A 15,803-nucleotide genomic window follows, 5' to 3' on the forward strand; every position below is an offset into this window, starting at 1 on the left:
AGAGTAAATTCCTTTTCTTTAAATTATAATGATCCTGGTGCATCTGTTTTATTTTAGATATTTGTGAGCTAAATTGCTGACTACTCTCGATCCAGATGCTATCTATCCAGATATGTAAATGTAATTTTGCTCTTACAAAAGATTTTATGCATTCTTACCTTTGTAAGGATTGAATGCTGAATTTAGAATCTTTTTCCTTGGGAAAGTCGTTATTAGTTCACCTTTGTTTTTCTACAAACACAAGAAAAATTATTATATTCATAGGATTTACATGTTTCCATAAACACATACACTGTGTGTGTGTGTGGGGGGGGGGAGTAACCCTCACCCAAAACCAGACAAACCATCACAGCAGGGACTGTCCCAAATTAGATCCTCGACTCACAATCAATTGATTACAAAGTGCTCCATTATCCCTAGACTACACCCAAATTATTCTCTTGGAGTGATTACCTTTAATTTAAGGACCACTGTTCTAGAATACTACTTTTTCATAACAATGCTTACCCTTGACTTTCCTTAATCTGTCTAAATATTTAATCAAATATGTGTTTCAATATCTGAACAGACATTTGCATCAGAACGTTGTCAGGTAGAAAGAGAATTTTCTGTTTGTTTGTTAATTGGTCAATCCAATTTAAATAGCTGTCCATCTCACAAAATAAGTGAATCCGGACAGAATAAAGCAAAGCTGAAAGAATTAATAAATATCTAAAACAATTATCATTGTTATTATTATTAAAAATTTAAAAACCATAGAAACAAAATTAAAACAAAGAAATAATAGGCATTAATATTTTTAAAAATTCTCTCTTTTTACAACTCTTTAATCCCTTAATTCAGGGTAGAGTACTAATAACATATTAACTGAAAAAGATAAGGCTGCAGCATCCTACAGATGGGACCAATTTATCATTGGAAAAAATGATAAAATATTTATGCAATATACTTAGTACAGTGGTTCTCAATCTTTTCTTCACTATGGACACCATAAAAACATTTTGTGGCCACGGACCATGGCTATGGGCCACCAAAACTTAACTCAATATTTAAACCATAACATTTCTTCAAACCTTGATGGACTACCACCACCCGTGATGACATCGCTTCCCCCACCAGTTGAGAACCACTGGCTTAATAAATCCATATTTTGTTTGACACAAGTAAAGATTTTCTTCTGTGTCTGACAATTGGATGGATCTTGTTATTGTCCCCTTGTATAAAAGCAAAAATTACAGGGGGATTAGAACATTAAATGTACCTGAAAGGGTATGAGAAATGTACATGACTACTTCAAAAAGAGGTAAGTAAAAACTTTAAAGAATAAAAGGCCTGTAGAAAGTGTTGTATAGAAAAGATGGCATCCTGACTGGTTTTCAAAAATATAAATGAATTTATGTAATATACATTTCATTGTTTTCTCTTACTTTTTTCTTTTTCCCCATTTGTTTTACTAATTACTTAATTTTCTTCTGTTTCCATAATGGTGCTTACTCAGGGAATAACACAATGGTATGTATGTGACGTATACTATTGCAAAATGCAATATAGGTCGGTTTTCACAAATATAATAGACAATGTTATTCAGTTACGTTTAAATATTTTTCAGTGGCATTAAAAAAGCAGCACAAGTGAATGCATTGAAGTAACTTAAATCTTACCTTCTTCTGACATAATTTGCTTTCATTTTCTAAACACATGCTGCTTGGGGTTATTTTATTATTCTCGGTCTTATTTTGTTCTTGCTGTTCATTTTTTTTTGTCAGTGAAATATGGTGTACTGCTCTTGTGTCCAGGCTTTCAGAATTCAGTATTTCAGAGTCACTAAGGAGAATGCATTTTTTTAAAAAAGGGTTTACTGGTCTTAGATTTAATTGTCTATAACTGACCAACTGTAGAACAAATATAGTCATTGCTGTAACCTCTGTACATTTAGAGTTATAGGGCATACACTTATCCAGAACCCTCACTGAGAACCTTCTATAGCCAAAGACATTTTTGGCAGGAGATGCATTCTATACTGCATGCTCCTGGGAATGACTCCCTTCTCTCAGTCATCCCTAGTTACCTGTGTAAATAAAAATATACAGAGGGAATCATCTTGGATAACACAAATAAAGTAATTACAGTATTTTTCACTCCATAAAATGCACTCCCCCCCCTCCCCCAAAAAAGTTGGTAGAAATGTCTGTGGGTCGGTGCTGGTCCTTTGGTGAATAACAGCCAAGCCGCAGAAGCAGGGTCCTTTTACAGTGCTGAACCCCGCCTCTTCTGTCTTTGTCATTGCCTGCCTCTTCTGTCTCTTTTCAAAGAAGTCAATAGGCAGAGCTGGCACATGAGAAGACACCTATTGTGGTCCTCTCAGGCTCTGCCTGATATTTTTTTTCTTGTTTTCCTCCTCTAAACCTAGGTGCATCTTATGGTCAGGTGCGTCTTATAGTGCGAAAAATGCGGTACTTGAAGAACCAAGCTGTGGGTAAGTGCTATTTCATTGTGCTATCCGTGCATCACAAACATAGGTGATTCACAAACTTTCCCATAGAAATGGGGCAAGTGGTCTTCTAAAAAAAAAAGATAGATGACAGAACTACTTCTCCAAACAATACATCAATCCACACCTAAACATCAAAACATCAACGGAATTGATGTGACCATTTACAAATTATCAAACTGTGACAAAGTTTTACATGTTGAAGAGGGAGATTCACATCGAATAGGAAAAAGATGGAGGAGAAACTACAGTTCCTATAGAATATGCTCTGATCTGCAATTCAATATCTTAGCATAAGTAATGGAAGTTAACTGAGGAAAAATTATAGGGAGACCACTGGGCCAATTAACCTAAAAATCAGAAAGCATATTTTGTGGTATGTCTTAATTTCCTGATTTACTTAGCTCAGAGTGTTGAATGAAGTATGTTATTTTCCTTTTCTGAGCAGCATTTGTGACATTTGTTTCTTGAAACAGAATATAACACTGGGAATGCTTGGAATTCTGAAAGCAGGAAAGAATGAGCTCAAAAAGAGAGAACCTATAAACTCTAATCTCCTCATAAAAAAGAGACCATAGGGGTTTGACCATAGGTAGCAATTATCTTGTCAAGATCTCAGAAGTGGTTTGCCATTGTCTGCTTCCTACGGCTGAGAGCAAGTGACTGCTCCAAGGTCATCCAGATGAAATTGTGCCTAAGGCAGGACTAGAACTCCCTAATCTCCCAGTTTCTAGCTTGATACCTTAAATACTATACCAAACTGGTTCTCCCATAGAATGTTAGTCACCCCTAATATGTATGTAACAGGCTTTATGATTTGTAGAGGAGAAGGGGATCATACCAATAAATTAAAAATAATTGCAGGTCATACAGGAGTACTTGGTTCACTGATCAACTATTCAGCTAGTGAGGCAGCCGCAGAACTGGAACTCGTGGTGGCAATGAGGCCTAGGAGCACTGGAGGCAACAACGATGAATTTATTGGCTTCTTTAAAAAAAAAACTCAGGTTTTTTTAAACCTGCAGGATATATGTTGTGCAGAACAATATCCATTGTTAGGACCAATTCAAGTTTGGCAATGACAAATTTGGCATGGGTAGCAACAAACTTTTAAATCTATATAATTGATGGCTCTAAAGAAGAAATTTCACAATAGGCAAGTTGCAAACAATTAATTTTAGAAGAAGTGAAGGTTTAGTGTAATTCTTATTTTCCTTTTTCTTCAACTGCAAAAAGCTGAGGGATAAGTTTAGAGTTGGTGGATTGATTATAGTAATGACTGCTAAAAAGCTATGCTTGGTACTGAGCTTGCTGAAACGAGCATCAGGTCCCTGATCATTAATGATAATTGGTGTGCCAGTCAAGCTGGTAGTGACATATAGACTATAGTCTACAGTGTACCCTTGACAATAAGCTTCCAATTGGAAGCTCTTTATCCCAAAGGAAAGTTAGCTGGAGTTATCAATTACAATTAACCTATTTCATACATTTTGGCATTATGGATGAGATCTCTCTTCAAGGTACAGAAAAGAAACATGAATATCCAGCTTTAAAGAACATATCCCAAACTAATATCTCCTGGGCACAAACTCAAAAGTAAGTAGTAATCCACCATCAATCTACTACAGCAAGAGATGACAACCTTTCAAATGTATTTACAAGCAGGACCAGGGATATGTTAGAGGCATTAAAAGGTGCCTCTCTAAAACAGTTAGTAAAAAGGCCAACAAGAAGGGACTATATTCTAAGTTTAATTTGACAAATGGGGATAGGATATTAAAAGTCGATGGGGAAAAACCTGGGTTCCAGTGATCACCAATGCTCCATAATGGTTTGATATTATTACCCAGCAAGAAAAAGGAGTCCTAATCCCACTCTATGGGGTTTTAGTCAGACCCTATTTGGAATATTGTGTCCAATTCTGGAGACCTCACTTTTAAAAAAAGATATTGATAAGATTGAGCAAGTCCAGAGACAAGTAATAAAAATGGTGCAAGGTTTGAGGGACAAAATATTTCTGAATATGTACAGCCTGGTAGATAGAAGGGAAAGAGAGGAAAAGGACATGACTGAAATCTTTAAATATATTAAGAGTGTGAGTAAGGTTCTAGAACGTGATATTTTCAATATTAAGCAAAAATCAAGAACACGGGCATAATCTCAAACTGACAGGAGTGAAGCTCAAAAGTAACATGAGGAAGCATTACTTCACAAAAAGAATAGTGGAAGCCTGGAACCAAAGTTCAGTAGAGATAGTAGGTGTCATCAGTAACTGGATTTAACCATGCTTGGGATAAACACATGTCTATCATCCAACAAAAATTAAAATAAAAAAATAATTAAAAATTAAAAACAATAAACTAATTAAAAAGAAAAAAAGAAAAAAACTAAAGGATAGACTTGATGGACCATTGAGTCTTTTTCTTTCATCAGTTTTCTATGTTTGTATTAATTTTTATATGATGTTTTATTATATGAAGAGCCATGGTGGCGCAGGGGTTAGAATGCAGTATTACAGGCTAATTCTGCAGACTGCCAACTGCCAGCAATTCAGCAGTTCAAGCCTCACTGGCTCAAGATTTGACTCAGCTTTCCATCTTTCTGAAGTCTATAAAATGACGACCCAAATTGTTGGGGAAAATATGCTGACTCTGTGTTTAGAGAGGGCTGTAAAGCACTGTGAAGCAATATATTAGTCTAAGTTTGATTGCTATTTCTATTATATTATTTATCGTAAAAAATAACTATAGACAGATATTCTAATTTTCTAAATGTCAAAGTCATACATTAAATAGCAACACAGTATCCTTCATATTTGCATTTCATTAGTTATTTTCTTGACGAGCAGTGTTAATGTACATGGCTATTATGATAACATTTTATATAAAAGCATATCTGTTTGAAGTATGACATATCCCATATGCATTTTCCATTGGGAAATTTGAGGCACGAAGAATCTCTTGCTCCAATTGTGTTAATATTTAGCAGATGTGATAAGTTATTTTAAAAAGTCTTCAGCATTGAATAATCTTAAATCATAGTTACCACTGGCTTTAATGGGGACTCAAAGCTTAATTAAACTGACAGAATAAGAACTTAGACTCCCAATTGTGAAGTCAGTGATTAAGTCCTACTTTCCTTAATTTGGATTATTTTCATACTTCTATTTTCTCTAACCACAAATAAGTTGCAATAGCAAAGAAAGAATTTATGGTTGTGGAGCCAGTAGTTGATGCCTAAAAATCTCTTCAAACAATTGTGTCTAATCTTATATTATTTGGAACTATTTGTATACACTTCCCTTCTATACGCTGGAGCAGTCATGAGGATGAAACCTTGAAACCAATTATGGTTTATTCATGGTTGTGCACATTAAGATAATTATGGAACAGATCATTTGTTTAAAGCAAATGTTGTACAAATCAACTTTTCATGAATTTAAACTATAAATAGCTGAATTTGAGTAGTAGACAAAATTTAAAGTTCTACAAATGAGAACTAGTAAGTTTTCTTTCTATCTTATATAAAAGCTAAACCATATCCAATTTTCCAGAGATCACTAATTAATAGTATTAATAAATCAATTATTTAGCAAATAACACAGTGGACAGTATCAATGATAAACTGTACAGTTTAGGTGTTGGACTACTATTAGAGAAACCCAGATGAAAGTCCACTTCAACTGTAGAAGCTCACTGGGTGATTTTTGAAAAACCAGTTATTTTTAAAAAAATCTACCTGCTCGGGTTTTTGCATGAAGCAAAATGGGAAGAAAAGCTATTATTTCAGTTATCTTAATGTACTATATGAGCTTGTAAGCTGTTGAAAGTTATTTGATGTTGAGAGTTTTTTTAAATCCATAAATCTGCATTCATACATACTTACTTTGACCCCTTAAGAAAAGGCAGGATATCAATTGAGCAATAAAAAAGTTCAGTACAAGGCCTGTCTGAAAAATATTTCTAATTGTCTCTGAATTATGTATATAAAGTCAAGTAAAAAATCAAGTAAAAAATAAAAAACTTTTCACTCACAAAATCACTATAAAACACCTGATTTCAGTCTTAGAAATAACTTTTGTTATGTTGTGGGATCTAAGGAACCTACGCAGTTCTACTTAGTTACAGAACTAATTTTCAACAATCATTCAGTTACACTCAGTACAATGACTGTGCATAAAACGTACATGAAATAATTAGTATGGATGGTCCTTAATTTAAAGGACACAAAATAGCTTGTAGACATCTGGTAGCAAGCTGAAATAGGTCATTCAAAATTTATCTAACCAAATTAAGGGGAAAAGTGTTTCTCCTCCTGGGTCGACATGTCACAAGATAACTAAACTGACTTCATAGGCCTGCCTGGGAATCCTTAACTGTCAGCAGTGAATATGCAAAGGGCCAGCAAATTAAATCAACCTGCCAAACTGTCAATTTCAAGTCTCATGACTACATGAAAATAGCATCACTAGAAGAAATCAAGCATTGCCTTCTTTTGGGTTTCCTGGCACCTATTCAAATACTCATGCAGTTGTGGCTAATTTTGCATGCAAATTTCAGTCAATAAACTCAGAACAAGACCTCCCAAGATATTTCAAAGACTCTGACAGTATTATTTCTGCATACCAAATCGACAGTAGTTGAAATTCAATTTCTATTTGCTAGTGTTTTACATATGCACAGTGTCCCTTCTACAGAGCTAAGTTAATGAGAGCTGTACCTGCTTTCACTCATATCTTCCCAGCCGTCCTTACTGAAGTTCTCAAGTGTACCGCTCATATCCTTGATGGACTGATTGCAAAGAGGCTGATGTTCCACTAAGCTCTTTTTCTTTCCTGCTTTCAATTTAACATTGGCACCTGTATTCTTACACCTACATTGTCCACAAGCTGCTTCCACTGTGGCTTTGGAATCAACTGCTTTTGCTTTGTCCAGTAAGCTCTGTAGTTGTTTCACTTGAATCTGCAAATCCACATTTTCATTTTTCAATAAATTTCCTTCTGCCACTTGCCTCTTCAGAGAGGTGACCTGTTTTTCCAATCCATCTATTATTAACTGGAGCTTTGATTTGTCCTTCTTTGCTTCTGTCATCTTCTCCACCAGTATCTTCAGTTCTTTTTCTCTGTCTTCTGCAGCTCCTGAATGCTTTTTAAGCAATAGTTGTAGCTCACTCTTATCCTTAACATACCCTTTATTCATTTCCTTCAGCTTCTTGGATTCTTTTTCAAAGACCATTATTCTTCTTTCCAACTGTGAAATCTAAATAAATAAATAAAAACTTTTACTGTTTTATGTAATCTTTTCATTATGACTTAATGTCCTATATAATCTCTGGAAATAAAATTGCATTCAGCACAACTATTTCAAATAACAAAGTGAAAAATAACTTCAAGGTAATGAGAAGGAATGCATTTGTATTGCAATAATACATATGTTAAAAAGGATGGATAATAAAATAAAGTAAAATTCCCTACACAGTGACACAAAAGTGATATGAAACAAAACAATGGATATTTATAACTTCAGTGATTGTTTAACTTTAAAAAAATTATTATGTAATAGTCTAGACTACAATTTTGGTTTGACTTTGGATCATGGTATAAAACAAAATTTGTTGTTGTAACTCTGTATTTCAGGTATTTATAATGAAATTCAGGTTGTCTTCCACAACAGTTCATTTAAGTAACTGTTCAAAGCTACAACAGCACTGAAAAAACTAGCTTATGACCATTTTTCACATTATGACCACTGAAGCATTGGTCACGTCATCAAAATTCAGACATTTGGCAAGTGACTCATATTTATGACAGTTGCAGTATCTCGGGGTCATGCGATCCTTTTACAACCTTCTGACAAGCAAAGTCAATGGGGAAACCAGATTCACTTAAAAACCATGTTACTAATTTAACAACTGCAGTGATTCACTTAACAACTGTGGCAAGAAATGTTGTAAAGTGGATCAGAACTCATTTAACAATGGTCTCACTTAGCAACAGAAATTTTGGATACAATTGTGGTTGTAAGTTGAGAACTACCTATACCATTTTTTGGTGGTTAAAAGAAAGGACGTTATACCAAAACATCGATAATGAATACTAAAATTGGTGATGCAGAAATTACCACACCAGGCAAAACTGTTATGATCACAGGAACAATATCTAAAGAAGTATTCATTCTTGCTTGCAATAAAACAACTAATAAGTGTTATGTCAATGTATCTTGTTGTAAGCAAATTTTTGAATTTGGGCTTAAGTAACTCACGCACTGAGATTGATTGCTGTGCCAGAAAAGAAATTTAACACCATAACTGAATGTTATTCACTCCAGAATTTCAAATTAGAAATTGCTCTAGAAGGAATTATTAAAGCTATTACTACCTACTATAATCCAGTAGTTTGGGAAAGACATCAAGGGTTCCTGTATTATGCCAAACCATTCTTGACAGTTATGTCATTAAAATTATGTATCATAAACTTCTTCTATCCCCTGGGTGACAGATGTGACATCCTCTATCACTCAATTTGTTTTCCATTACTCACTCTATCTTAAGATAAATGAATGTGAGCATTTCTTGTTCTCAGTTATTACTTTAATATGTTTGTCATTTAGTAATAATGAGATAGGAACCTTCATTACCTAGAAATATAGCAATATGTACAATCCCCTGGTCTGCTGAAAACTATTGTATTTACAAGCTATTTTACAAATAGAAAAATAAATGGACACAGCTAAACTCATTAGCTGGATGAATGACTTTCAGCCAGTCACTTCCTCAGCGAGAGAGAAAATAGGAGGCAGGAATACTAGGTTCACTGCCTTGACTTGATCTATGTAGTTGTGTATGTGTTTGTGTGTGTATATGCTTATGTATGTCCATAAAAGTGCGTGTGTGCTTCATTATGGTTGGTTGTACAGTCAGCCAGACATTTAGACTGGATCTGGCATTTTCATCCACCTATCGAGGTCTCCCAAGGACCTGGGAAAGGCAGATGTGGTTGTCTGACGGTGTTAGAGGTATCGTCATAGTATTGTTATGAACTGTTACGAACAAAGCTGCCAATTGAATGATGGTGATTTTGTCAGTGCTGATAGTGTTAAAGTGGTGCTCCAGTTGCTTTGGGATTGCACTTAAGGACCCAATAACCACTGGCATTGTCTTGGCTTTCTTTTGTCACAGTCGTTTTACTTCTATTTTTGCAGGCCTTTGTGTTTTGTGATTTTTCTCCAGTTCGTTCTCTTCTCTCATATTACTACGTCCACTCTCAAGACTTTTTTGCCTTTCTCATCAATAATGATTAAGTCTGAGATGTTCTTGTTATTATTATTTTGCCACATAACATCTTCTCTGTTCTGTTCTGACATATTTTTAAAAAAACCTACATTAAATCTTTCAAGAAATAGGGATGATATGCAGATTTCCAAGACCTGATCCTAATTATTTGTTAATACAGTGCAAAATACATACAGAACATATGCAATGTTTTTCATCTTTAAAGCGAGACACACTTTATATTTATATTTATAAAACCCTATATTTAGAATAAGAGTAAGAATAATCCAACACTGAGAAAGTGCACATTTGTTTTTCTGCACAAACCATTAGCTTGAATGGAGCCAAATATAGAGCATTGATTTCTAACACAATTTTGACCGAATTATTTTGAGTTATGAGTGGTAATTTAAAAAAATAACACATGGCTTATACTCATCAATGTTGTCTTTTAATATATGATCCCTTACACTGAAATTGAGATTTAACATGTGGAGCTCAATATCTTACTGATTAGGATACCTTCTGTAATGTCTGTGCTGATATTTCTTTCACATTCTTCTTTGGAGTACTGTGGTTGACCTCATCTTCTTCACCAAGTTTATGGAGCACTTCTTGAAGGAAGCATAAATAATACATTGTAATTCCAGTAAATATTCCAGTAAAGCAATACTAAAGCATTTTAAAGAAATGAGTTCATTGACTAAGAATATTGTGGTCTATTTTCTTCTCAAGCCATTTGGTCAGTTTCAAATCAGTGACTGTTTAAAAAAAATCCTATGCTGTATAATTCTGGTAGCATCGTTATGATTAAGGCACATTAGATCTATAGGTTGAGAATGGTATACTTCCATTTGCATCTTCATACTTTTTAAGATTACGCCTCCTTGCTACAGAAAGAGATATATCTTTATACCTACATTGTCAGTTTTGTTCTCTGATTTGTATCCCTTTTAGGAGGAACAGAGTGCCGGGTAAAACAGAGCAAACAAAACTTTATGGACCACTTTTTGTGGGCAAAACTTTAACTTCTTGTTTTTGCTAGATGAAATATACACCGTATAGAATAAATCACATATGACATTCCACTGAAACGTTAGAGATTTAAAAGAATTAAAACCTAAAAAACAACAACTGGTGACCAATAATTTATACACTGTTCTGAGCATTTGGCAATATCACAACCAATTCTCCCCAGACTAGCTCCAAACTTGACGTCTCAAAATTAGCTTGTGTAATGTATTAGCCATTTTGTACAAAAACGGATATAATCTGATAATTGTTTGAACACTTAACTGCTGTAGGAAAATTATTTCCGATATAACTTCTACCGCTATCCATAAGTCATTCCAATTAACTATCTCCTGGAAATTGTCAGGAACATGTATTCACCCACAAATACCTTGCTCTGTGTTTCCTTTCTTAATTGCTGCACCCTTAAATCTGTAGTCTGCCCAAAAGTTGCTCCAATGTTTTCCAATGAAGTCAGTTCACATATTCAGCTGACTTTCATAAAATGCTCTACAGCTAACAATGGCGAAATGGTAAGTAGGTTATATAAAGGAAAATAATTATATCAAAATTGCTTAGAAGTTGTAAATATTAGGAAATAACATTCTTTATAAAATATACCTATGAATATGCGGGAAACATTTCCTTTAACCACCCCATTCAGCACTATAAGTAGATAGAGTAGGTCAGGTATGATCTTCAATTTACAAACAAAGCAGAAGTGGAAGAAAAACATGCAACTCTCTGCAGGTTAGCAATCATCTCGGCATAAACAGTGACTAACAAGTTTGTTAGACTGAATTAGCCCTTTCTTTTGTCTTTGGAACTTGTCATGCCCAATTAAAACTTCTGTGTTCATGAAATAAATGGAGCAATACTCTAAAGATAACAGAAGAGGAAAAAAATTGTGCAGCTGGGGAATATGTACCTTTACCTTGATATAAATCTATTTTCACCCATGTTAGTTCCAAGCATAGTCCCTTAGCACAGTGGTACTACATACATTTTCTACTTTTAATCTTTTTCAAAATATTCACTCATTTGAATATCAATTGTAGCTTTTACATCTACATTTACTTTTCAGAGTTTTTCTTTTAGTTTTTAATAATAAACTGATCAAAGCATTCAATGTTGATCATATAACAGAATTAGATATATGAATTACATACAGCTACCATATATTAACAAATACTCTATATTTTAGGTAAGCCTTAAAAATTGAAAAGGGGTCTTTATATTTTTCCGTGTTCTAGAATATTCAGGACAAAAAATGTGACAGACAACATTGGGACTCATTAAAATATTCATTTCAGTCATGCAAATAATTTAAATTTATCTGTCAGAATGCATACCACATATGGTAACATCATCTTCATCCCTAATTTTTTGGTGGAATGATGCTATGAACAAAAGCTCTACCTAGCTGTGTTTAAGATAACATTTCTTCCCTATCTATTAGGTTCTCAGAGACCTTTCCTTTGAGCTATATAACAATATGGTCTTGTTTAAAGCAAGGAAGACCACTTAAAAAGACACACTCCTTACGCATATGGTTATGCTATCTCCCCAAATACATATTAGACTATTTGTGATTCCATGGTATTATATGACTTTTTTGAAAAAAAATCACATATTTTTGTATTGTTAATACTGACTCTTGCCTATGGCAGCAAAACCTAAAAAAGTATAGTCAAATTCAAATGAAAGTATTGTTTCATAATCCTCAATTAGTCACTAAGGAAATATGAATAACCAGTTTTAAAGGACCGGTGTGATTTAGTTTTATATCATTAAATAAGGTAAGAATCATGGTGGTGCAGTGATTAAAATGCAGCATTGCAGGCTAACTCTGCCCACTTCCAGGAGTTTGATCCTGACCAGCTCAAGGTAGACTCCTTCCGAAGTTGGTAAAAGGAGAACCCAGATTGTTGGGGGCAATATGCTCATGTTGTAAACCATCAGCAGAGAGTGCTGTACTATAAAGAAATATATGTCTAAATGCTAAATGCTATAAGTACTATATAATAACCAGCATAATGGATCAAATCATACATCCCCCTGAGGTTGCCTGTGACAGCTGCTATCTGGATCCAAAAGCAAAGCTTCAGCCAGTAATTGTTAGCATATCTCCTGGCGAACTGTTGGGCTTTACTACGAGCAGCTCGCAGAACCTATAGGTTATGCTCACTGGAACAGGCTTTATATGCAATTAAAGCTGTTCTCTTTTCCTCGATGGCTGGTGTCAGCTCCTCCAAATGGGCTTCAAACCAATCTTCTGTCTTTCTGGTCTCCTTACCAAATACTGACAAGGTGGTGTTATAAACAGCATTCTTGAAGTGTTCCCATCATTCAGATGCATTTGTTTCAGCCGGGCGTGGGAGAGTTTCCTTGAGTGCTTGAGCAAATTCCTCCACTCTGTCCTGTTTGCGAGTCAGTTACAGGTGAGGTCATCCAGGACTGAGCACAGCAGATGGTATGCTGGGTGCTGCACTACTCTGAGGTATATTCCAGACAAAATATTGCAACTGAAGAAACTGAGTGCCTGTCTGTCCTGGAGGAGCTTGACAGTGAACCAACTTTAGAAGAACTCAACGGGGACCTGGATTCCCTTGCCTCCAAGGCACCCGGGAAAGATAACATCCCTGCTGAAGTTCTGAAGTGCTGCAAAGAGATCATCCGCACTGAACTGCATGAAATATTCTGTCTTTGTTGGAGGGAAGGTGGAGGACATGAAGGATGCAAATATTGTCACACTGCGTAAGAACAAAGGCGACAGGGGTGACTGTAACAACTACCACAGCATCTCTCTTTTTAGTGTTGTAGGGAAGCTGCTTGCCCGTATTGTACCGAAGAGGTTCCAGGTGCTTGCAGAGAGAGTCTATCCGGAATCACAATGCGGATTCCAAGCCAACAGGTCTACTACTGATATGGTATTCTCCCTTAAGACAGTTGCAGTAGGGAACAAAGACAGCCACTTTTTGTAGCCTTCATAGATCTTATGCAGGCTTTTGACTTGGTTAGTAGGGATGGCCTATATAAAATCCTCCTCAAGATTGGATGTCCACCTCAGCTCCTCAACATTATCAGGTCCTTCCATGAGGAAATGAAGGGCACAATAGTTTTTGATGGCTTAACATTTGAAGTGGAGTGAAGCAGGGCTGTGTCCTCTCGCCAACTCTATTTGGGATCTTTTTTGCTGTCATGATGAAACACACTTTTGGAACTGCAACAGAGAATATTTATCTCTGGACCAGATCAGACGGAAAACTCTTTAATCTCTCTAGATTGAGAGCAAAGACTGAAGTCCAGCTGACATGCTTGCAGGATTTTCTCTTCGTTGATGCTGCTGCCATTACTGCTCACTCTGCTGAAGACCTTCAACAACTTATGGATCATTTTAGCAAGGCCTGCCAAGATTTTGGACTAAAAATCAGCCTGAAAAAGACACAAGTCATGGGTCAGGACATGGATTCACCTCCCTGTATTACAATTTCTGCACAAGAACTGGAGGTCGTCGATGACTTTGTGCACCTTGGCTCAACTATCTCCAACACTCTCTCTTTAGACACTGAGCTAAATAAAAGTATTGGTAAAGCAGCCACCACATTTCCCAGACTTACAAAGAGTATGGCTTAATAAGAAGCTGTGGAACATACGAAGATTCAGGTCAATAGAGCCTTTGTCTTGAGCACACTCTTGTACTACAGCGAGTCTTAGACTATTACGCATGGCAGGAGAGAAAGTTGAACATCTTTCATATGTGCTGTCCTCAACGTATTCTTGGCATCACCTGGCATGACAAAGTTCCAAATAGTGCAGTCTTGGAACGTGCTGGAATTCCTAGCATGTGTGTACTATTGAAACAACGATGTCCATGCTGGCTTGGGCATGTCGTGAGGATGGCTGATGGTTGGATTCCAAAAGACCTCTTGTATGGAGAATTAGGGCAGGGAAAGCACCCTAGAGGGAGACGACAGCTGCAATATAAGGATATCTGCAAGTGGGATCTAAAGGCCTTGGGAATGGACATCAACAGCTGGAAACCTTGACCTCTGATCGTTCAGCTTGGAGGCTAAAGATGCAGCATGGCCTTCTTCAATTTGAAGACACTCGTTCGGCAGGCTGAAGCAAAGAGGCAGTCCCGGAATCAGCAAAATCTGGGGGCTGGACAGGACACAGACTGTATCTGTCCTCAGTGTAGAAGGGATTGCCACTCTCAAAATTGGCCTTTTTAACCACACTAGATGCTGTTTTAGGACCTCTTTTCAGAGCACGATACCATAGTCTCTTGAGACTGAAGGATGCCAATGCCAATGAATCAAATGTGAAAGTGAAAGAGGTTCTCAAAAATGTTGTTTCTTCATATGTCTGAAGGAATCAAAATGTTATCATTACAAAAAGTAAAGAAACTATGAATGTGAACTGTAAAACAATTGCTGAGTTCATAATTTGGATTATGATTTGGATTTTTTCATACAAATAGCACTTACAGACTTAGCTCGAAGTGTACAAATACAAATAATATTCACCAACAATAACTGGGACCAGGAACTCTGTCACTAAACAACTTGGTCATAAGACATGAAGTCATGTGACTGCACCAACTTACGACAGCAGTTGCAGCAGTCCCAGTTGCCATCATTAGGCAAAACTTGCACATTCATAATACCCCGCGGTCACCATTTGTGACCTTCTGCTGGCTTCTCCATTAACTTTGCTTATTGAAACTTGCAGAGAAGATCACAAGTGGTACTCATATGGTTGAGGATGCTGCAACTATGGTAATTAGGAACTGGTTGCTTGAATAGTGATAACTTGACCACAGGGATGTTGCAATGATCACAGCTACAAGGAGATTAAGCGAAAAGTACTTGTAGATTATCACGATGGCTAAATCAAACTTACCTTCTCTTTCTTGCTGCAGACACATATTCAACTCTTGTATTGTAGTTTTATCTCTAGAGGCCTGCACTTTCATCTGATCCAGTTCCTCCTCCAAATTCAGTCTAGAAATACACATAAAGAATTCAGT

At 36.0% G+C, this 15,803-nt stretch overlaps 1 protein-coding gene across 1 annotated transcript in view; it reads right to left on the reverse strand.

Moving 5' to 3' along the window:
* Positions 1–15,803, reverse strand: part of CNTLN (centlein) — a 197,859-nt gene that overhangs the window by 60,914 nt on the left and 121,142 nt on the right. The window contains exons 13-17 of the mRNA XM_087957652.1: positions 15,677–15,777; positions 10,283–10,374; positions 7,211–7,749; positions 1,662–1,824; positions 159–231 (exon numbers count right to left, since the gene is read on the reverse strand). Coding sequence (XP_087813778.1) covers positions 159–231; positions 1,662–1,824; positions 7,211–7,749; positions 10,283–10,374; positions 15,677–15,777 — 968 coding nt within the window. The remainder of the gene's footprint in view (positions 1–158; positions 232–1,661; positions 1,825–7,210; positions 7,750–10,282; positions 10,375–15,676; positions 15,778–15,803) is intronic.

The sequence above is a fragment of the Notechis scutatus genome, chromosome 2, assembly GCF_049901735.1.
Source record: "Notechis scutatus isolate UNSWTSFEM ecotype Mainland chromosome 2, rNotScu1.2, whole genome shotgun sequence".
Classification (NCBI taxonomy): Eukaryota; Metazoa; Chordata; class Lepidosauria; order Squamata; family Elapidae; genus Notechis; species Notechis scutatus.